We start from the raw sequence: 22,348 nt of genomic DNA, 5'->3' as shown, positions 1-22,348 counted from the left end.
GCCTTCAGCCTTCTGTTGTTTTTACACTGAAGCTCCAGCAATTGTTGCAGCATTATTGACTCAGTAATTAAAGTATTTTAACGTGGGGATTCTGTAATCATTACATACGCCACCATCTGTTCCTGTGACGCCACGCGAGCACCTGAAATGGATTTTTCCTCCTGAGTAGATAACGTATAAAAAGCACGTCACGGCTTCCATTCATCTAAAACTATGACTCATTTATATTTACCAGGTTTTTAAATAAAATATTTCAGCAGTTTTCTCCAGTTTGAATCGTTTCTCATGTGACAAATAAAAGAGAACAGGAAAAACAAACCTGAATTAATATTCTTGTTTGTATCTTTACTGTGAATCAGTTTGATATTAAACTGGTCTTAAGCATTTTGTGTCATTGAGTTTCTTCTTCGTCATGTTTATAATTGTTATTATTCACTTTCCAAAAAAAGATAGCTGTTAAAACTATTGTATAAAAGAGCAAAATTATATTTTTATATCAACAGAATACAAACCTACATTATAGAAGCTTAATAAACTCAAAATGTGCTTTTTTAACACATGAGTTTTCATAGTTAATAGAGCCAATTACTTGAAACTCATCTTTGCTTTATAAATAAATGTTTTCTCTATAATTACATCAATGTATCTGCTAAACATTCTATGAAATTATTGGGAAAGGACCGATCAATAATCAAAAGCTTTACTACGTCTTATTCTCAGTTTGTTGAGCAGATTGTGAGTTTTAATGTTTAGTTGTGGTCAGATTTAAGAATTAGTAATAATAACAATAATATTGTTATAAGAAATATAATAAATGTGTATTTTCAGTCTTAAACATCTTATTTAAAGAGCTTTTGCACTCGTAGGTTTATTTATATAAAACTCAGGAACTGATCAAACAAGCGGCTCCTCTCCAGGTCTGCTGGTTTTACGACTTCCCATCTGGTGCAGGACGGACACACTGAGGAGGAGAGTGTTTCCATGTGTCCCTCAGGTCACCGGGGGGGGGGGGGGGGACATTAAAAGCTTCTCTTACAGTCTCCGTCCCTTCGTCCGTCCCCGTTGGTTGTCCTAACATTCTGGTCAACACCTTTATCTCCCTCGTATCTCGCTCCATTGTGTCGCAGGAAAAAAACAAATAATTACAAATAAAAACCTCCCGACTTCAATTGTGGCTCCGTGGTGTAATCTGCCAGTCGAGCCATTAAGGAGACGCGTGTTTACTGGTTTGACACCAGCTCTTTGAATGGAAGGAGATAAGGATTCTATTGGGTTCTGTTATTGACTCACAGTCAATCTGCCACAGAGGAAAAGACAAAGACAAGAACACAAACTGTTCTTCTGTCCAGTATCAACATCATCACAGTGAAAAACATAGAGTGGGAACATGTGATAATCCATCTATCGTTCATCAAAACAACTGAAGACTCTTTGTTTTTGTTTTAATCTGTGAATTCATGTTATTGAGTCATTTGATCCACATCTTTAGTCCAAAAATAAACATCTCAGCTGATTATTAAGTAATTTTTTACAGATTTTTATATTCCAACAGAGGATTAAATCCCCCCTGATGTTCATGGCTCCAGCTTTTCAAGTTCAACCACCATGAAGTTTGTGGTTTTGAGTGAAACAGGCACAGAATGGTTCAGGGAAGAAACCATTAAAGTTTTGAAGAAGATCCTGATATAAAAGGAACATGTGAGATATGACATTAGATATGATTTCTGTGACACTTGATGGAGGGACGGGAACTTTTACGACATTTTAATACCAATATAACAACTCATTTATGTCCATAAGTTTGAAATAGCTCTGACACAGCTCAAGCAACTTATCGATAAACTCCCGATATTCATAAACCAGCAGGTTGGCAGGAAAGTTTTAAGATTAACACATAAACATAACCAGAAACAGACGAATGGATGCAGCAGATACTGAAACCAATAACTATTCTTACATACTTACCCCTCCAATCTGAATTTAAGACAAGTTCATACTTTTAAATGTCTTTTATTTGTACATGTTTAAGTCCCGGGTCCAACACATGGTGAATAAAACAGGTGTGTGTCCAGGTTTAAACAGTCAATTTAAATAATTTGACTTCAGAGTGTGTTGGCAGCTTCCTCAGGTTCATACTGCACCTCACAGCTCAGTGTCCTCATCACTTCTCTCACTGTCCCTCTTTCCATCCAGCAGCACTGGTGCAGACATACTGTCCCCCAGAGTCTGGACCAGGTCTGAGTCTTCACTGGACTCCTCCCGTGCCCATGAACACGGTGTTGATGGGCGGCAGCGAGGACACCATGTCCTGCACCTCCGAGGACGACCGCTGCTGGGACAACAGAGTGTCCTGAGAGCTGAACGAGGACGGGACTCCGAACATGCAGGGAGCGGATCCCGACGAGGGCAGCGAGTGATCTGAGGAGGAGACGTCAAGTGGAGACATGGGTTTGATGTCAGTGTGCTTCTGAAAACTACTGGACAGGTTTCCACTTTGTTTAACATCGTTTTTAAACATTTTCACTCATGCCCAAGGGAATAAATCATGGATCATAATGAAGAATCTGGCATTTTTAGAGAATAGATCTGTAGATCCAAATAAAAATCCAGATCTACTGAATTTAAATGTGGTTTCCTAAGTGGAGTGTTGGGCCTCGGTGGAGGTGTGAGCTCTTATCCTCTTACTGATTGATTGATTGATTGATTGATTGATTGATTGATTGATTGATTGATTGATTGATTGATTGATTGATCAGATGAATCATTCTCATTTCTCTTAAACTTGATTTCTCTCCCGTCTGACCTGCTGTAGTTTCCGTCTCGGTGAAATAAGCTCCTGTGGTTTTCCTGCCCGGCTCGTCCAGGATGTTGAGCGGGTCGTGGACCTCGGAGTACGCCGAGGGGAACGGACGCAGGCTGCTGACGCTGCTGATGACCGACACGTGCTGGTCGACCAGTGATGTCATCCGCTGGCTCTCCAGGTAACTGCTGTTGCCATAATAACCTGTCACAGGAAATGAGGTCATTAGAGGAATTAAAAATGACCGATATTCATCTCTGGGATCTTTGGTTTCCTGTCCAGAATATAGAATACACTTCTGCAGGATTCCTCACCGGTGTGTCCTGTGTGTCCAGCGTACGTCTGTCCCTGACACCCCCCCGAGGGGTTCAGTCCAGACCCCACGAAGCCGAACCCCTCGGCCGAGTCCAGGATCTGAGCGTCCAGCGTCTGTTCGCTCTGAACCGGATCGGACCCTGAACTGTAGCTGGACGTGGGTCGGACAGCAGAACCGTACGGTGCCAGGCTGCAGCTGGAGCCGCCGGACGAGGGATGGACCGACGGAGGGTGGTGGTTGTAGAACAGGTCCTTGCTCAGCTGCTGGTCGGTGAAGGTCGGGTACCGGGAGAGGTGATAGGCCAGGGACGAGGTCTGAGACTGAACCGAGGACAGACACTGGTTCTGAGGCTGAGATCTGAAAGTAAAGAAGGACACAAATCGTCAGACATTAGCATAATCACAAAGTTTTGGGTAAATCTAAATATGGAGATGAAACTTTAGCCCTGATGAAGATGGTTAAATGTTAAAATCTGACCTGAGCGTTGGCTGGTAGCTCGGGGTCGAGGAGCCGCTCGCCGGGGGAAAGTAACCAGGGCTGGTCTGAGCCAAGCAGTGGTACAGGGTCTCCGGGTAGGCGGAGCAGGGGCTCGGCTGGGTCATGACGCTGAGCGAGGAGAGGCAGGAGGAAGAGGAGGAGGAGCAGGCGGAGGAAGAGGAGGACGCCAGGAGCCTCCCCGCCATGGGCCCCTGGTTGATGACGGAGCCCCGGTGCACCAGCGCTGCTGGGGAGATAGGGGGCGTCATGAGGGGCCCGCTGACCTGAGAGAAGTCCAACTGACCACCTGGTGGAGATGGTGGACAGGGACGGAGAATCAACACATGAGGACAGGAAGGGGCGGGGCCGGGGGGAAGAACCCATCACATTTAGCTTTTGGTTTTTACCTGAAACGGTGAAACCAGCAGCGTCAGAGCTCTGGTAGACGCCGGCGCTCGGCTCCAGACTCTGCTGGTGATTGGTGGACAGGGACATGTAGGTGTGCTGCTCCCTCACAGACTCGTTCTTCACCGACTGGTCGATGGCGGCGATGGCCTTGTTGCGATTGGCAAGAAAACAGGAACTGGGCGACGCCATGAAGGCTGCTTTACTGGCATCTGAGGGGGGGGGGGGGGGGGGGGGGGGCTCGTCAATGACAACATCCAATAAAACTCACAACAAACAGGAAACTGTCCTAGTTTGTTTCTTCATTACTGAACTGCAGGACCAGATACTGTCCTGTAGGTGGCGCACTACTGTAAAACTACATTATTGCCTTATTTACTCTACTGTATTAATCATTTATAATCTGTTGATCTTTAATTTACATTAGATTAAATTAGATCTACCAAATTAGAGTTAAAATCGTGTATTACAGTTTACCCAATCTTAATGTTTGCATGAATTAATTAATTGATTATCTCCTCTGTTTGATTCTAAATCCTGTTTGAAAGAATTGACACCAACTTTAGAAGCAAAGTGTTTTTTAATTTCCTTCATGTTTGAAAGGTGTGAAATTAGAGACTGAAAACAAAGATGGTCGACTCGTCTCCACCCTCATTGACCAATCATCTCATCTGTCAATCATGGCCTTTTACTCTGTTCTTATAGCATCAAATAACTTATAAAACCAAACTTGACCAAACTTCAGTGTGATAAGAAAAACCTAAAATGTTTCAGATCCAACCCGCTAACAAGGAGGAGGCAGGTTCAAGACAAAAACTGCAGCCAGCCACCAGGGGGCGATAAAGATGATTTGCCTTTACAGTCTATGGGTGTAATAAACATAAAAATGTGTGTGTGTGTTTGTCTCGATGGCTGATACCTGCATTCTTCATGTACTTGTCCAGCAGGTTCTGCAGGTCCTGCTCCTTGTCGTTGTTGAACTGCGTCTCCAGAGCCAGGAGGATGTACTCGTCCAGCAGCATCCGGATCAGATGGAAGGAACCTGGAGAAGAACCACACGTCCCCACAGGTCAAAGTGTGAACCAGCAGGATCCCAGCTCAGACTCAGGAGTCCTGTGTGAGATCCAGCTGATTTCTGTTTGACCTGTGAGGTCACGGGTTTGAAACCTGCTTCAGGGAGGGAGCCGGCGAGCGGCCGGTGTTTATTCACGTACACAAGGCCTGTGTGTTTGAACAGAGAGCACGCGACCCTCAGATAAGACTGTTTAATAAAGGTGAGTCTGGCCATTACAATTTATGGCACTATTGTGTGTGTGTGTGGGTGTGTGTGCGTGTGTTTGTGTGTGCTTACAGCTATGTGAGGACCATTATGAATTTAGACCTTACGTAATAAGGACCATTTGGTCTCACTTAAGACTGTGCCTGTGTGGTTGTGTATTTGTGTGTGTGTGTGTGTGTGTGTTTGTGTGTGTGTGAGAGTGTGTGTGTGTGTGTGTGTGTGTGTGTGTGTGTGTGTGTGTTTGTGTGTGCTTACAGCTATGTCAGGACCATTATGAATTTAGACCTTACGTAATAAGGACATTTTGGTCTCACTTAAGACTGTGCCTGTGTGTGTGTGTGTGTGTGTGTGTGTGTGTGTGTGTGTGTGAGAGTGTGTGTGTGTGTATGTGTGTGTGTGGACATCCTGTGGACTTAATGATTTAGAACGAGCACAGAACCAATTAGCTAAGTGACAGATACACAAACAATAATCACCACGTTACGTTCAGTCTGTAGCTTCTATAAGAAGTTTGTGTTTTTAAGACTTGTCGACACTAAAGCAGACGTTTTGTTTGTGATCAGATCTTCTCCCGGTTTCAGTGTTTGAAGAGGAGCAGGGTTCAGGGTTCAGGTCTCTCACCGAAGCTGGAGGCGTTGTTGAGCGTGAGGTTGTGCATCACTCTGGCTCCGAAGAAGCTCCACCTGAGCAGGAAGTCCTGCGCTCGCCTCTTCATCGTTCGCCCGCTCTGCTTCCCGGGCTGCGCAGAGGGAGAGAGAACAAACTGCTCGGTTGCACGACAGGTGGTTTGAGAGGGAGAGCTCACAGAGGGACGACGGGGGGGGGGGGGGGGGGGAGCAGCTGTTATACCTTGATGACCTTGTGCTCCACCACCGAGTCCAGCCACTCGATGAAGGACTCCACCGTGGCGTTTTTCCTCAGCAGCTCCTTCAGCTCCTGGAAGACGGTGATGGAGTCGTCTGGAGAAAAGAAGAGACGAGAAAAGAGATTCTCATTTTGTATTAGAGAAGAATCTGGCTTCAAATGAGGTCAAAAACAAGATGGCTGCTTTGTATCCGGGGTATTTTGGCTTCATTTCTGCTTGGCGACAGGAAGTGGAGACGTGTGTCTTTGTGATATTTGCATACGGGAGGAGGAACCTCGTCCCTCAGCCGGTGTCTTACACTCGGAGTAGATGTCCGGGTCCTGGTCTTCAGCCGAGTTGACGCTGAGCAGCGGCTGGGAGCTGATGCTGCTCAGATCCACGTTGTCGATGTCCAGGACCATGCTCGTCACCACGCTCTGGTCAAACAGCGCCGGACGAGCGATCTGCAACAACAGACGGAACTCAGAAGTCAGTGTTTACTCTCATGTTTGGATATTAGCTTGAGCTGTTCAGGTCTGTGGTACCTGTGCCAGGTGTAGGAAGGAGGTTTGCCTCTTCAGGGACGAGACAAAGCGGCGAGCGATGGGCAGTTTCTTAGCTGCAAGGCATTCTGGGAGGTTTTCCAGGGAGGAGGCCAGCCAGTGTTCCCAGTGTTTGGCAAAGCTGCGGATATCTGCCAGAAGACTGACGGGACATTCTCACTGTTATTATCCTGTTTCAGAGTTTATGTGCATTTGCTGGATAAGCGTGTGTCAGTGGTTCATGTTTGATACCTTTGATTTATTATGATTGTCAAGTGTCTGTGTTTTTATACATGTCGGTTTGTAGTATTTTTTAAGATCAACCTTTCAGGTAAATAAATCTGGTGCATTAACATGTTGAACTTAACTTAAACTTTTTAAATGAATAAACATAAACAAATGACAGCCTTGGGATGTTTAAAACTTTTCCAGCTCCTCTCTTGTGTCACTTCACAAAAGAAAGTGAGAAGAATGTAATGAAAACTATCAGGAATTGTGTCTAAAACTACAACAGTGAAATCCAGGCATCAGAAACTGGGATAAATCTTCTTTAAAACCACAACTTAATTGATAATTAAAAAGTTTAGGAAACAAACCTTTCAGGCATCTCCTGCATCGTAGCAGGAATCAGAACATCTGTCAAAACCTGAGAAAACAAAAGATGAACTTGTGAAACAGAACGACACACAGAGAGGACGTCATTCACACAGTTGAGATGGAGTTTAGAGTAAAAAACTTAAACTCTCAGGCACCAGTGACTCCAGATATAAGATGTTATTCTGATTTCAGTGGTTTGAGAGTTTCTATTTCTGGAGGATTAATGACTCACACTTCTTGTTCAAGAAGGACAGAAAGAATTGAGTAAGGACCTTGTAGAGGATGGAGTCACAGACGCAGAAGATGTCCACGATCACGGGGTTTTCCAGCAGCGGCAGCAGGTGGTCGGGCATCCCCTGCCAGAAGTGCAGCAGGAAGTTCTGGATCTGCGTTAAGAAGATATATAAATATATGTAAAAGATTAGTATCAGAGGCAGTGGACGGTAAACTTTCTCTTTATGAAGGATTTCATCGAAACGATAGATTGATCATCACCTCCTCAAAGTTGACGTTGATGGCGTTGTCCAGGATGCACTGACAGTGGGTTTTATACATCATGATCAGAGTGTCCACCTGCAGAGGACATATTACACATGTGAGTCATTCAACAATAAATCAATAAATCAATCAATCAAACTCATGTAAATATATTCATCACCAACCTTTTCTCTGGGGATGCTTCCCTGCAGCAGGAGATGCTGAGCGTTCGGGAACTCTGGCAGCAAAGTTCCAGTTTTGGAGCTGAGAGAATATTTCCTGGTGAAACCTCCCTGAAACAACATTTTATATGTTATAGATAAAAGTATGTTTCTATTTGAATTAAGATAATCACACAATCTACTTATTTCTACCTCATTCTTGAGTTTGCTCCCTGAAAATCTGTAAAGAAAGAAACAGAAAAGGTCTCGAAATAAAGTATATATGATTTTAAATCAAAATAAAAGTACAGTGCATCATGTAAAGAGCAAAATGGAATAGAATTAAACAAGATTGACATAAAACTAAATAAAGTGAAACGTCACCTGGTCAAACCTTTCCCCGAATACACAGAGTGATAGTAAGCGCTGCTCTCTTTGATGCCGATTCCATAGTAATGATATCTACGATGAAAACATCAAAGATTAGAAATAACATCTTGTATTTAAACTCCAAACTAAACAAAGAACTTCAAACATAAACACATCATCATTAATTTGATTCATATTTACTTAGAGTGCCCCCTGGTGCCCAGTCGTCTGGTCGTCAGCAGAGGAAACTTCTGTCGGATCGTCTGATGACAACAGGAAATAAATAAATGTTGTAAGTCACGTGTCACTGATTAATATTAGATTCATACAACACCATTAAAACGAATAATAAATAATTTGTGTAGCTTATACTGTCGATTTCTGAGTGAGATATTTGAAACAGCTTTGGGATGAAGTTTCCGATTGATATGAACTTAAAACTAAAAAGTGTTTTAGCAATAATACTAAAAGTATTGTATCTGTCAACAAGAAATTTTTGACATTGAGGTGATTTAAAGTGTAAGAAAACACACACACACACACACACACACACACACACACACACACACACACACACACACACACACCTTCCCAAATGTAGCAGCACAGGCCGGCTCCAGCTTCTCCTTCCTGCAGAAGTCCAGGTAGTGGGCGTAGAGGATGCAGCGAGGCAGACACACTCCTTCACACACAATGTAGTTCTCCTCCAGCCTGTTGTCAGGGAGAAGTACTTTTACTCAAGTACTGCAATCAGGTAAAAGTACTTGCCAGAGGTATTTGTAGAGGCTGTAAATGTCAAGTTGTCTTAACGGGTAAACATGTCTCAAGAAAGACCCGGAGGAACTTTCTTTACACTTGGTACAAACAGGTCAAACGTTCAGTTTGATTTAAAAATGAAACCATTAGAATCGTTGTGGCGTTTGAAGGTCAAAGGTCAAGGTCACAGTGACCTCATGTTCCTCGGGCAGAGACGTTGGACTCGTGAATGACCTGAAAGGAATTTGGAGGTCAAAGGTCACCAGTTTTTGCCGGTGCAACCTTCCCAGAGCTCTTACCACTGGAGCGTGAGCTGCGTCTGCTTCTTCTTGTCCTTGATGATCTGACTGATGGTTTTCCTGGAGGACGAGATGCTGTGTTTGATGCTCAGCTCGGAGTTGAAGTCCACCAGGTCCTGGTCGTCCTCAGAGGACGGCGTCTCGTTGCTGTCCTCAGCTTCTGAGAAGACAACCAGACTGATACAGCCCGTGGTTCACATGAGGAGACAGATGCAACTTTTCTCTGACTGACACTGAGCTCGGTGTCAAATCACGAGTTCGAATCACGAAACGTAAAAGCCGATTTGCCACGTACATATGAAACATTCACTTTCCTTTTTGTGGTTTAATCCCTTGTAGACGAATGTCACAAATTTGCCTCAAACCCCATTCTGGTCTTAATGCCGCCAAGGTGATGATTGGGCCTGATGGTGCAAATACTACACATACCAAGGAAGGTATTGGAAGCACTCTGCCGCCATCTAGTGATCGGAGTGGAAAATACATACTAGCCCCTTGGGACTGTCCAGCAAACTTATTTTGAGGTATTAAGCTGTATTTGAAATACTGTTATGATGGAGCCGCAATGATTGTACAGAAAACATATGTTGTTATTCAATTTCAAGCAAAAGCAGCATCAATATAATAATTTACATGCTCAAATTTGTTAAATTAAGGTTATGCCCCATTATGCCTAATGTCGCTAATTTGCCTCATACCTATATGTATCTATTGTATATGCTATATTGAAACAATCTTCACTTAATTTAGTATCTGTATGACAGGCCAAAAACACCAATAATATTTGTTTAATATAATTGGAAATTAATTCAGGCAGTAAAGGGTTAATCATCATCATTTTTACGAGAGAAGAGAGAGTAAATTGTATCTTGCTTTTAGTTCAATAGAGCCTGTATAGCGCCATCGTGTGGTTGACTAGTATCACTGTTGTACCTCAGAAAATAGCATCTTAAATTCAGATTTACAGACTCAGAGGAAATTGCATTAAGAGAAGAGAAGAAGAGAAAGGATAAAACTGTGAGAGGGATTTTAATATTATTGTCCGAGCGCTGTTTCTTTTGAAGATCATTAATAAAACCGTATTAATTGAGTGAGTTTGCCTCTTTACCTGATTTAATCCCAGAATCGTCCTCCTGAGGGAAAAGCGTCTGTCCATTGAACTCTGTGTGTTTAGCGTCCGGCGAGCTGCACAGAGTCTCGGTCAACGAGCGAATCAGAAACGCTTCGTCTCTGCCCGAGCTCTCACTGCTGCGTTTCATCGGCATCATCGAGTTAAATCTAAATCTAATCAGCCCAAGAAGGAAAAGGTCAGTTTGCTGTGGAGGAACACGCCGAGGAGCATTGAGTCCTCGAAGACCGTGAACCGAGCGAATCCTCGAAACCCCTGTTCCTCAATCCTCCTTCACACGGATCCAGGGAATCACAGAGAACATCACCTGTGGCATCTCCAGCCGTTTGCTCAGTTTACAGCAGCTGAAGGGGAAGAAGTGAAAAAAGGCCTGGGAGCTGTGGGTCGACGTGACGCTGCCTCCTCACACTCACACGTCTGAGGGGAGGCCGAGCTAATGAAGCCCTGGATGCATTCATCATATTTACAGAAGGCTAATCCAGGTTATTAATGATTAACAGAAGAACCCATCTGTCCATCGGTCGACGCGGCCTCCCACAGTCTGCTGCAGCTTCACACAGAAGAAAACAAACATCTGAAGGATCTTATGTCAGGATGTTCCAGGTGATTCCAGCTCGATTTTTAGAGTTTAAGAAAAACAATACATCTTTTGATTATATAAATCTGTTATTAGGGTTTTTTAATGGCCAGAGAAAATGACCATGACGACATCCTAAATCCCAAAGTGACAGAAAACACAATGTTTTGTACTTTAAGAAATACAGATTTTACTTTGCTTACTTATTTTTTACTTAATCTTATTCTACTCATCTAATTTCAACTTCATTTCTACAGTTAGACATTTACTCCTATTTCACTTTTATTGACTTTACAATCTATTGTATTATTTGTTTTATATATTGTGTTAATGTAATCTGGAGCTATCTTATCATATCTTATTGTATCATAAATACAAACTCACAAATATTTAAGTAAAAACATATTTTCAGCTTGTTCAGTTGTTTGGCCCTTTGATTGGTTATTGACGTAAATCATTAATTGATATTCAGAATTGTTGCCAAACTATTTATTACAGAAAAACGTAAAAATGATAAAGTGAATTGTTTTACCAGCACACAAATCTAAATTACACATCAATCAACTCTAAACATAATAAAATAAAGCATATTTAAAAAGCTAGCTAGCTAAGATACTGTGTTTCTATTGGCTGAGACAATGTACACACCTGAGGGAGGGAAGACAAATGGTATCGTCCACTTTAGGGGTGTCATGAATATTATTTCAATATTCCACCAGGTATTTATCCTTCAAAATACATAGTTATATTAACAATAATATATCAGAATGATATTAAAGCACTTCACGTACTACAAGCTCATCCAAATGTCAGCTACCTTTGGATAATGTGAGAGAACCAGCTCCCGCCTCCCCGTCTCCGGTGCTCCCTCTCCCGGGCGGGCGATCCAGGTGTAGCAGCGTCAGCTTCGGCTCCTGTTTCCCGGACAGGTGGAGCTCGTGAGGCGGATCTAACAGGTGAGAACACTCGGTGCCTGACGGAGGAAGCATGTCCGCTCCTCCCACTCCGAGAGGCGGCCTGAGGGCTGGAGCCGGCCCGCTGGAGGCCGATGCTACACCCACACAGGACGCTAGCTGCTGTTAGCTGCTGTTAGCTCCTGTTAGCATAGTTAACCTGGATGTTAGCAGCTACAGGTGAAGCTACACCGCCGCTATGCTAGCTCCTGTTCATTCAGTCACAACATCTGAACGTTTTCTTTACTGAAGAGACAATTTACTGCATATTTAAATTTTAATTTATAGTTTTGTTCTTATTAAAATCCTGTAATTGTCTATTTAAGTGTCAGTGAATGCTAACAACACATCAGCAGACACATTAAATCACTGGATATTTTAGCTCCTGCTGTCAGATAATACCACATTATTTATACATAAAATAAAAACATGTAAACATATAATTATAAAACACAAAAGCTGCACAATGTGTCCATATTACAAATACTCACCAGTACCTGCACTGATTAAATTCACCTACTGCACATTATCTGTATAATGTATATTACTCCACATGTACGCCTCTTCTCTCTTTTATATCTATATAGTTGAATATCATTTTGTTTATTTATTATACTATTACGAATATATACCTAATATTTACATATCTAATTTACATACATAGATCTGTATTTAGTTATACTCTATATAACATACTGCTATTCAGTAGAAGCCCGCCCCTCACCTGTACATACTATTATATATATTTATTGCATATATATGAGTAAATATGAGAAAACATATATGTATATCCATAGTGAAAGGTGTATATTATATATTTATTGTCTGTATTTTTTTGTATGTTTTGTTTTGGGTCATCAGGTGACAGTCTCTTAAAACTCTGTTGCAGATATTTACAGAAGTCATGAATTGTCATGATGCTGTTTCTCCCTCTTATTGTCCCTGTTGTGTTCAGATGTTTTGATGGTGGCGCCTCTTATTTGATTTCTGTTTATGTAATTTTAGATTGAAGTATTTAATTGCTTGTTTCCTCTCAGGCTCTGGTCTGAATATGCCGGTTACTGATGCTGCTGCCGGGCAGTCGCTGGGCTCCAGGCATCACAAGTAAGTGAAACAATGAGAAGTGATGCTGAGATGTTCCTCATTCATTTTCAGTTTTAGTTAAGCTGTTGTATACTGTTATTATTTTGTGTTTCCTCTTTTTGTATGATTTAAGATCTTCTCACCGTTTTCTTGTGTCTTAAACAATCAAATCAAGAAAATAACTCAGAATCCTCAATAGAGAAATAAACTGTCCACTTTACTTTCAGGTCTCAGAATCCTCGTCCTTCAGCATCATGTGCCCTTTGGCCAGTGGACCTGAAACTAACCCACATGGACTGGAACCCGGAAGCCACCCTGATTCACTTCCAGGGACAGTACCTCAGCCTCTGTGAGCTGGACTATAACATTCTCCAGGGGGAAATACAGAACATACCCAAGACAAAAGCTGCAGTGGATATTGGAGAGTTTTGCCTTGTGGAGGATTTGACTTCTGCCCGCTGGTTCAGAGGAAGAGTTCAGAACCGACGAGAAGACCTGTTTGACGTTTTCCTCATCGATCACGGAAACGTGTTGAGTGTGGACATTGCCCACGTGTCCTCCTCTTCCAACGACCTGTTCATCCTACCTCCAAAAATAGTTTGTGGCTTCCTTGCAAACATGCTGCTGCTTCCGAGTTGTTCTCATGCTGTAGTGGAGCAATACTTGTCCAACCTGATTGGAAGAGACGTCTCAGGGGACATTCAGGCCCTCCTTCCCCACAAAGTCCTCCTGTTGGAAGCCCCTGACATCAACGACGACCTTGTAAGACATGGGTTTGGGAGACATGTGGACACAGACACCTTCCTCCTGCTGGTTGAGATGCTGACAGAGGTGCCGCTCAAACAGAATATGGAGCCAGTGCCTGATTTACTCATTGAAAAGCCTCGGGGACACGATTATCGCTTCAAACTATCGGGTTTCCAGACATTCAGAGACACTCTGTCCTTCTGTCGGCCGAGATTGAGTTGTGGGACACGTGCAAAGGTGCGAGTGACTGCTGCCGTCAACCCCGGGCTGTTCCACTGTCAAATGGCCAGTATGAAAACAGATCTTTGGGAAATGTCCAACAAGCTGGCTTCAGTCTGTGAGTCCAGAACCAAAGATTACAGCCAGAAGAACCCAGAGAACCTGGGTTTACTGTGCTCAGTTAAAAGCAAAGATGGGAAATGGCACAGAGGCTACGTGCAGTGTCTCCCCATCAACTCCCAACTCAGAGTTTTCCTCATTGACTATGGATACTTTGAATCTGTTAAAGTTGAGAACGTCCTCAGGTTGCCCCCCGATCTCTGTTCAACACCCATCATGGCGTTCCCCTGCTCGCTCTCCTGTCTGCGTGATCAGGACGAGTCCGTCAAACCTCAGCAGCTGAGTCTCCTCCGGGCAGGTTTGCTGGGGGAGGTGTTGGACGTGGATATCAGAGGTTATGATGAAGAGCAGCATCTTTACACCGTTACGTTGATTAGTGCTGAAGACGATGATGTGAAGGAACCAGAGCAAGAGCGTCTCCTAAAGGGAGTTGAGTCGGTTCATGAAGCAGAAGAAGTGTCACCTCGGGGGGGTTATCTGTACCATGAAACAATCATGGGGGGAGCCCTTGATAAAACCCTGGAAGCAGAAGAGGTGCAGGAAGACTCTGTGTTTGTGGGCTATGTAGAACACATCCAGAATCCAAACCACTTCTGGATCAGAACAAAAAAACGCAATGAGGAGTTTGAAGAGATGATGACAAAAATGGAAGATCACTTTAGTCGCGTGAAGCTGGAGGAGGAGGTGCTGGTGGATCCTGAGCTCGGAGCCCAGTGCTGTGCAGTCTATGAGAAGGACATGCACTTCTACAGGGGCGTGGTCACGGACACTCTGGAGCACGGAGCTGAAGTTCTTTTCATCGACTTTGGGAACATTGAGAAAGTGCCACACATGTTGATCAAGAAAATACCGGAGGCTTTTGCCAGGAAATCAGCGTTTGCCTTTTGTTGTACTCTGGTCGATGTGTTTCCTTTGGACGAAGTCTGGACGAGCTCGTCCTCCGACCTGTTCAGACAAGCTGTGTCAAACAAAGCTCTGCTGGTCCACGTTGTCCAAAGGAGGAAGAACAAGTTCGTGGTTGACATCTTCGAGATGGGACAGGACAACAGTCAGAGAATCAGCGACCTCCTGATCACCTCAGAACAAGAAGACTGGTGGAAGGTGACCACTGAGTCTCCAGTGCACAACAACACAAACGCTACAGAAAACTCAAAGTGCCCAAGACACCGTGTGACATCAGACATCAGTCGGAAAACAAAGCAAAGTGAAATTTATGAAGAGGAAGAGAATGGTAGTAAAAATGAAATCAAGAAGTCTCAGAACCCGGTCAGCTTCAAACCTTTATGCATCAAACCTGGGTTTGAGTTTGCTGTTCACTGCACTTACATCGAGTCTTCATCAGATTTCTGGTGTCAACTCAAAGATAAAGGTCCAGCTTTGGAAGAACTGATGGAAAGACTTCAGAGGCACTACTCAGCCAGCATGGCGCCCGTTGAACCAGGGGTCAAGTGTTGTGTTGCTAAGTCTCTGGATGGAAAGTGGTACCGCGGCTTCATCACAGACAAACACAACGGTCATGCCAGTGTGATGTTGATTGACTTCGGTTTAACCATCTGGGTCCAGGAGCATCATCTTCAGGCAATACTGCCAGAATATACCGATTTGGAAGGACAAGCTTTCAGGTGCAGTTTTTCGAACCTGATTGAACCGACTGACCCTGGGAGCTGTGGGAACTGGGGTCTGGAGGTTTGTCACTCGGTGAGACAGTTTGTCCAGGACAGCGCCGGAGGTCTGAGATGTAACTTTGTCTCTCATGAGATCGTGCAAAACAAGGGGTTTTGCAATGTTGTAGATCTTTACAACACCCAGACCCAACAGAACCTCACGAGCTGGCTCGTTGAACAGGGTCTGGCCACAGAGGCAACGATCTCAACCAAGCCGTTATCAACCGTGTCACCTGAGACCTTCGTCTACTCCTCTTATGATCTGAGTCCTGGAAATGAAGAGCAAGTGTACGTGACTCACGTGAGCAACCAGTGGGAGGTCTACTGCCACCTGGAGAGGAACACCGAAATCATCGAGGAGCTTGAGAAGAAGATCTCAGAGGCGAGTGAGAAGATGATGCAAGTCAGCACAGGAGCTGTGGTGAGGAAGCTGTGCCTGGCCAAATACTTTGATGGCAAACGTTACAGAGTGCTGGCACATCCGGTCCCGTCCCCCCAGCACCTCAGTGTCTTCTTTGTGGATTACGGAAACAAAAGCATATCTGAGAAAACCCAGGTCACATCCATTCCCAGAGACTGTGCCGATCTGCTGTACACGCCCATGCAGGCTCTCAGGTGTCGCCTCGCCTCAGTGTCCGAGGAGGAGCTCTACGCCGACGTGAAGGAGTGGCTGGACAGGACAATCCTCAACAAGCTGGTGAGAGCCGTCGTGGTTGGACGGAGAGAAGATGGTTCGTTTGATGTGGAGCTGTTTGACGGAGACGTGAACATCAATGAGAAGGTGAAGGAGCTCGTTCTCAGTCTTACACCCAAACAAAAAACTGTGGTTAGTTCTGCTCCCGCGATAAAAGAGACAGAAGTTAAAACTCCTCACAAGCAAAACGCAAAGATCCGAGTGAAGAGCAGGAGCCAACCCAGAGGGAAATCGAGTTCCCAGCGAGCTGCTCAAGTTGGTAACGCAACCCCAAAAAAGAGAGAAGACACAAAGAACTGTGTTCATGGGAAAGTTCAGAACGAGAACACGAAAATGAAACAGCCCAACGACAACAAGACAAAGATCAGCGCTCCGGAGAAAACACAAAGAGACGAGGACACAAATTCAGAAAAACATCAAAACACAAACAAAAGAGAAATCCCTCAACTCCCACGTTTGCCCGACAAGAACATCAGAGTCGGTCTCCGGGCGAAATGCTTCGTCTCCCACATCAACTCAATCAACAGCTTCTTCCTTCACCTGGCAGACGACGAACCGGCCATCTTGAAAATGTGTGAAGATCTGAACTCTCCTAACTTCAGAAGTTCCTTGAAGTCCGTCGTGTCCGTGAGAATCCAGCAGCTTGTCCTGGCCGTGTACGAGGAGGACGGCGCTCTGTATCGCTCTGTGGTGAAACGCTCTGAAGGGAGCTCTGGCTTCTCAGTGGAGTTTGTGGACTATGGGAACTCAGTCGTCGTGGAGAAGGAGAAAATCCACTTGATGCCAGAAGAGCATCTCTCTGAGCCTAGGTTCAGTTTGTCCTGCTGCCTGGTGGACACCAGCGCCTTTGAAAACGATGCTTCTTTCACCGACGCTGTCATGGAGAAGCCTGTCATGGTCGACTTTGTCCGTCGAGCTGGAACTCAGTGGAAAGTCGAGCTCCAGATTCTCGATGGAGAGGTCGACGTTCCTGCAGCAGTCGAAGCGGTCGTTGAAACCGGCCCTGAAAACAAAGAAGAAGACGAGGAAGAGGAAGAGGAGTCTCCTGTGACTTCAACTACACCGGAGCAGGAAGTGAGATCTGGACAGAACCACCTCAGAGAAGAAACTAGCGTGAATGAACCGGCAGCTTCCGAGACAGTCGAGCAATCTGTCCCCAGATGTCCAAATGTGTCTCTGCCGAACAAACTGAAGGTAAAAACGTGTGGACGTCTCCGGAGTCGCTTCAGAAAGAAGAGAGGGACGAAGAGGAGAACGTCCTCGGACAAATCAACGACCCAATGGACCGATGCTTTCATTCCTCCGCGTCTTCAGGCCAAAGACAGAGAGAACGGAACGGTTCTGTCCGTCCTGAGCGACGGGGACTTCTACGTCCGTCTCGCTCGGAGCGGCTTCCTGCTCGATGCCCTGGACAGATTCACCGCTGACCACCTGGACCGATGTGAGCCGGTGGTGGAGGAGGACGTCCAACGAGGCCTCAGGTGCTTAGTTCAGGTTCCCACAGACAACACGTGGCAAAGGGCTGTTGTTCAGCACGTGGGTGAGGGGAAGTGCGACGTCCTGCTGGTGGATCACGGAATTACAGAAGAGATTCCAAACGCCTCGATCCGCCGGCAGTGTGGAGAGCTGGCGAGAGTCCCGAGCCTGGCGGTGCTGTGCAGAGTAAACTGCTTTGGGTTCAGTGGGCGAGAGGACGCCGGCCGATCGTGGTGTGAGACGCTGAAACCGCTGATCGGCAAAGACGTCAGCGTCGTGTTCGTGAGTTTCTCCGAAGCTGAAAACCTGTGGATGGTTGAGATCCTGGTTAACGGACTGTTCACCATGAACCAACTCGATCACAGGATCCAATCAGAGGCCGGAGCTCAGGAGGACGCCACAGAAAGTCGTCCTCAGCAACTTGTCTTCCGTCCCATCGACTTGGACTCCGGATACTTCGGCTTCGCTGCTGCGGTGACGTCTCCGAGTGAGTTCAGCGTCGTCCTCGAGGATCTGCTCCTCGTCATGGACAAAGTGTCCGTGACGCTGGAGGAGCTCCCTGAGAAGACGTCTCCTGTCCCCGGCGCCCACCTCGTCCAGGGCACCTGCTGCCTTCTGAAATCAGCCTCCAGGTGGTGCAGGACAGAAATCGTGAACACCGACGCCGCTGTGGTGCTGAGCCTGGTGGACTATGGGCGAGTTGAGACTCTGCCACTTGACCACTGCTCCCAGCTGAGGACGCTTCCAGAGGAGCTGGTGAACCTCCCCAAGGTGGCCTACCCGTGCGCCCTGCGGGGGGTGAAGCCGGCTGCAGACTCACAGTGGACCGAGGAGGCGGCGCTCTTCTTCCTGCAGTGTTTGAACCAGAAGCACCTTCAGATCTTCTTCAGGGAGCTCGTGTCACCCGCTCACTGGAAGGTGGACATTTTGGCAGATGGCGTCCATGTCGCCAGGGAGCTGGTGGAGGCCGGACACGCCGACTATGTGGACGTCCTGCTGGGACTCAGGTTCGATTCCTCCTGCATCTTCAATACCTAAAGTTCAGTCAGACCTTTAATTTCTTTTAAGATACGTTTATTCATCTGGAAATTATCATTTTGCTGCCCGGATGAGAAGAAATCAAATGTTTGGATCATTTCAAACTGAAGAAACATAAAACTGTGTCTGTGACGTCCTCAGGTTCCAGGAGCTCGTCCCCGGCCTCGTCCCTCTGAGCTCGGACAGCGAACAGGAAGTGGACGCCTCTGAGGGGACGTCGAAACCTTCAGCTGAGGTAACTGAGGAAGACGAGAGGAGGACACCTCCCAGTTCTGTGTCCGGATCGAGAGGTCGAGGTTTTCTCTTCTTCTGTGAGCACGAGAGTAGAAAGTAGTTTTCACATTCTTTACTTGAGGAAATAAGCATTTAAAAGTCCTGAATGAAATTAACTATAAGTTAAAAGTATTTAATTAAAGGACGTGAAGTTAAATCTGTTTATTCACCAACGACAAACAATCGTCTTCTTCTTGTGTTTCAGGTGACGTCATATGAGGTAAAGCGGACAGTGAGGCCGTGCAGCACTTTGTTCGATGCCAGCGTCACATCAACCTCTGAGCTCATCTTGTTCTATGAGTGAACCACGTTAACTTGACGTCACATGACTGATTCTGTCTTTAACTCTTGTTTGTGTGAAGAATCTGTTTGTTTATGTTTTGTTGACTGAGTTCTTCAGATTTGTTTTTTTTCCTGAAAACTGAGTTAGTGAAAAGTTTAAATATTTTCAAATCTGTTCCTTAGAAAGATGTAAATGATCTGTTTTCATTTCTACGTTAAGGTTCATTCACAATATGTTTTTGTTATGATTAATTGTTTTGATTTTAAACTGTTCCTTTGTTAGAAAAGAGAAAGATGATCAGAAGTGAACGAGGAAACACGTTAAAGTTTAATTTCTACTTTTGTTACTGCATCTTGTTTTGTTGACTTTGCAAATAAATAATTTCTGCTGACTCGTGAGTAAATGAACGGACGTGGAATCATAATTTTGGTTTCCTGTGATTATAAACTCATAACAAAGGTTTGATATCTTGATAGTTTGTTACTTTACTGTGAAACAAGATAATTCATGTTAATGCAACAACACAATTTAGCGTCAGTGACAAAAGATCACACTTCCAGCTGCACTGTTGAAAAATCTGTATTTATTAATGATTTACAAAAAGGCTAAACATGAAACCATTTTGAATCCTGGAAAGGAGTATTCGTTGTTGTCGGGGGGGGGGGGGGGGGGACACAGATGTGGTGTTTTTTAACAGGTCACTTATTTTCTTGTGTAGAATCTGATGCTCCTGAAGAGAAGAATTAATAAATCCTCACCCGGGTGGAGTCACTGGAAGAAGGTTTCAAACGTTCAGGTGTTTGGTTCTAAGAACATTTGAGGTGCGTTTCTTTTCTACATCAGTACAGCTGTGGTGGTGGATATTTTTGTGTCTGTATAATTTGTCACAATCACAACTTAAAACACGACACATCCTGCGACTGGTGTGAAAACAACTGTTCAGACGTACGAGTGTGATCCACGTCTCAGAAACACATTTAATAGTTAGAACAAGTTTTTTTGTGCAAGTGCCCCCCCCCCCCGTCACACACACACACAGAGTTTGAAATAAATATCTGTAAAACAAAAGGAGCAAAAGAATCAAAGAGCGTTTGTTTCTTGTTTTTTTTTATTTATTTTTTATTATTATCGTGAAAACCAACATGAATCACATTGTGAGTGAAAGTGAGTTCCTGTTTCTGGCTTGAATTTATTATCAGTCCAATTAATTTCACACAACTCGGCAAGAAAAAAATGATTTTAAAAACAAAATAAAAATTACAGTCACCTCAAGGTTTTGGGGCGAAACATTTAAAAAAGAAAACTGAGCTCCAGCAGCAGGAAGTCGGTCCGGCTGCGAGACGGAAGCACTTCCTGTTTGACTTCCTGTCGCCCAAACGCTGTTGAATCACATTAGTTTAGCAGTTCTTGAGAAGCCTGGCAGGTTCCTACAGTAGTAAAAGAGTGAGACAGTCGTGGACCCAGATATTTACAGTAATGTTGTGCACGTTAAGAATCTTCTCCGGAGAATCCGTCAGAGTTTTATCTAAAACATCACAAAAGGAAAATCCCATGCTTTCTTGCTACGGAATGAAATAACAGTGTTTCCACTCACTGAGAATTTAATCTTTTAAAAAACAAAACAAGAAAATAAAAAAATAATAATTATGATGATGAAGAGGAGGAGGAGGAGGAGCTCCGCTTCGGGCGAGAAGGAATTAAAAGTGTGAAAACAACGTGATGCAGAAAAAAAAAAAAGAGCATAAAACAAATACCATAAAATTGTTTCAGTTAGCTATTTAAAAAACAAACGAAAAAAGTTAAAATGAGAATAAACATTTTGTCCCTCGGCCCCGAAAACCACTTTACAAACAAAAATATATCCCCCAAATTCTCACTAGATATAATTAAAACTTTTTTACAGTGCTTCATCATTTTACATCCTTGACAGACCGTAACGGGGGGGGGGGGGGGGGGGGGTTAAACGTCTCTTCTGTTGCAACGATGAAGCTACCAGTCGTCTGATGATTCAAATAAAAAGAGTAAAAACGGGGGTGGGGGGGTCGTCCCAGGAGCACCTTAACGTTATCGTGGAGACGCTGGTGTTAAGGTGGCACTGGGAGGCTGTGGGGGGGGGGTGGGTGGTGGTGGTGGGGGGGGGGTCTACTTGGTGTTGAGCTCGTTCTCCAGCTCCATGAGTTTGCGCGACGCCTTGACCTTGTTGGAAACTTCCTTCCCCTGAGAGAACAGGCGCTGGCGCTCCTTGAAGGTCATGCTCTCCGGATTGCTGCCGGGGATCGCGTTCTCCTGCTCCTGACTGCAACACACACAGGGACACGCACGGTTACACACACAGGGACACACACAGAATAACACACAGGTTCACCAGACAGTTTCTACAAAGAGTTTGTCTTTCACAAAAACAGGGAAATATCTTCTACTCGTCCGGTTCCTCTTTCATTCTGAGATGTTTGTCTCTTCCAGTTAAACGTCCGTCACGTGTTCGATCCCTCATCAACCTGCTCACTGTTAAAAACCTGGAGACAACCACGACTCACCTCTTTCCCCATTTGTCCCGCGGGTCCTTGTAGACTTCTCCCGATCCTACAACTCCTGCTGAGTTTCCAGTGTACGAGTTGAATCCTGTTCCAGGTTCAGGAGCCGCGGACACAGACAGACAGAGGAACACCAGTCAGCATCGTTCACACACTGGTTTCCAGTTAACACCTGATGGAGAAGCTGCTGGGTGACGGACGACCAGGTTCTTTTTATCAAAACTGTTCAATCTAAA

At 44.7% G+C, this 22,348-nt stretch overlaps 3 protein-coding genes across 5 annotated transcripts in view; 1 reads left to right on the top strand and 2 right to left on the bottom strand.

Moving 5' to 3' along the window:
* Nucleotides 1-2,245: 2,245 nt before the first annotated feature.
* rfx6 (regulatory factor X, 6) lies at nucleotides 2,246-10,587 on the bottom strand. The gene is made up of 20 exons (XM_053445382.1): nucleotides 10,431-10,587; nucleotides 9,323-9,482; nucleotides 8,855-8,978; nucleotides 8,469-8,530; nucleotides 8,283-8,360; nucleotides 8,112-8,139; nucleotides 7,923-8,030; nucleotides 7,756-7,833; nucleotides 7,533-7,646; nucleotides 7,260-7,309; nucleotides 6,667-6,826; nucleotides 6,441-6,585; nucleotides 6,127-6,236; nucleotides 5,899-6,016; nucleotides 4,918-5,040; nucleotides 4,001-4,210; nucleotides 3,594-3,900; nucleotides 3,115-3,473; nucleotides 2,804-3,004; nucleotides 2,246-2,418 (listed from the first exon to the last, which is right to left on the bottom strand). Exons 1-20 carry the CDS (start codon nucleotides 10,585-10,587, stop codon nucleotides 2,246-2,248), a joined length of 2,865 nt encoding a protein of 954 aa, XP_053301357.1.
* A 1,326-nt stretch (nucleotides 10,588-11,913) lies between these two features.
* On the top strand, nucleotides 11,914-19,022 carry tdrd15 (tudor domain containing 15). Its single transcript, XM_053444782.1, has 3 exons — nucleotides 11,914-11,984; nucleotides 13,019-13,085; nucleotides 13,292-19,022. The coding sequence occupies exons 2-3, from the start codon at nucleotides 13,033-13,035 to the stop codon at nucleotides 19,020-19,022; spliced, it is 5,784 nt and encodes a 1,927-aa protein (XP_053300757.1). The 5' UTR covers nucleotides 11,914-11,984; nucleotides 13,019-13,032.
* A 2,507-nt stretch (nucleotides 19,023-21,529) lies between these two features.
* The window catches only part of afdna (afadin, adherens junction formation factor a), a 65,753-nt gene continuing 64,934 nt past the window's right edge, over nucleotides 21,530-22,348 (bottom strand). For all 3 annotated transcript variants that reach the window (XM_053445199.1, XM_053445200.1, XM_053445201.1), the window contains exons 36-37: nucleotides 22,116-22,200; nucleotides 21,530-21,874 (exon numbers count right to left, since the gene is read on the bottom strand). In XM_053445199.1, coding sequence (XP_053301174.1) covers nucleotides 21,721-21,874; nucleotides 22,116-22,200 — 239 coding nt within the window. In that variant the 3' untranslated portion in view covers nucleotides 21,530-21,720. The remainder of the gene's footprint in view (nucleotides 21,875-22,115; nucleotides 22,201-22,348) is intronic.

This window comes from Pleuronectes platessa, chromosome 17 (assembly GCF_947347685.1).
Source record: "Pleuronectes platessa chromosome 17, fPlePla1.1, whole genome shotgun sequence".
Classification (NCBI taxonomy): domain Eukaryota; kingdom Metazoa; phylum Chordata; class Actinopteri; order Pleuronectiformes; family Pleuronectidae; genus Pleuronectes; species Pleuronectes platessa.
The sequence above is the reverse complement of the archived record's forward strand: the minus strand, read 5'-3'. Positions and strand labels throughout refer to the sequence as shown.

Excerpts from the sequence above, each read along its gene's own strand:
- rfx6 (XM_053445382.1), bottom strand. The coding sequence starts at position 10,587 with ATGCCGATGAAACGCAGCAGTGAGAGCTCGGGCAGAGACGAAGCGTTT. Across the intron at positions 7,310-7,532 it reads GTGACTCCATCCTCTACAAG|GTTTTGACAGATGTTCTGAT; the intron begins GTCCTTACTCAA and ends TTGTTTTCTCAG. Across the intron at positions 3,005-3,114 it reads TGGACACACAGGACACACCG|GTTATTATGGCAACAGCAGT; the intron begins GTGAGGAATCCT and ends TTCCTGTGACAG.
- tdrd15 (XM_053444782.1), top strand. The coding sequence starts at position 13,033 with ATGCCGGTTACTGATGCTGCTGCCGGGCAGTCGCTGGGCTCCAGGCAT. Across the intron at positions 13,086-13,291 it reads CTGGGCTCCAGGCATCACAA|GTCTCAGAATCCTCGTCCTT; the intron begins GTAAGTGAAACA and ends CTTTACTTTCAG.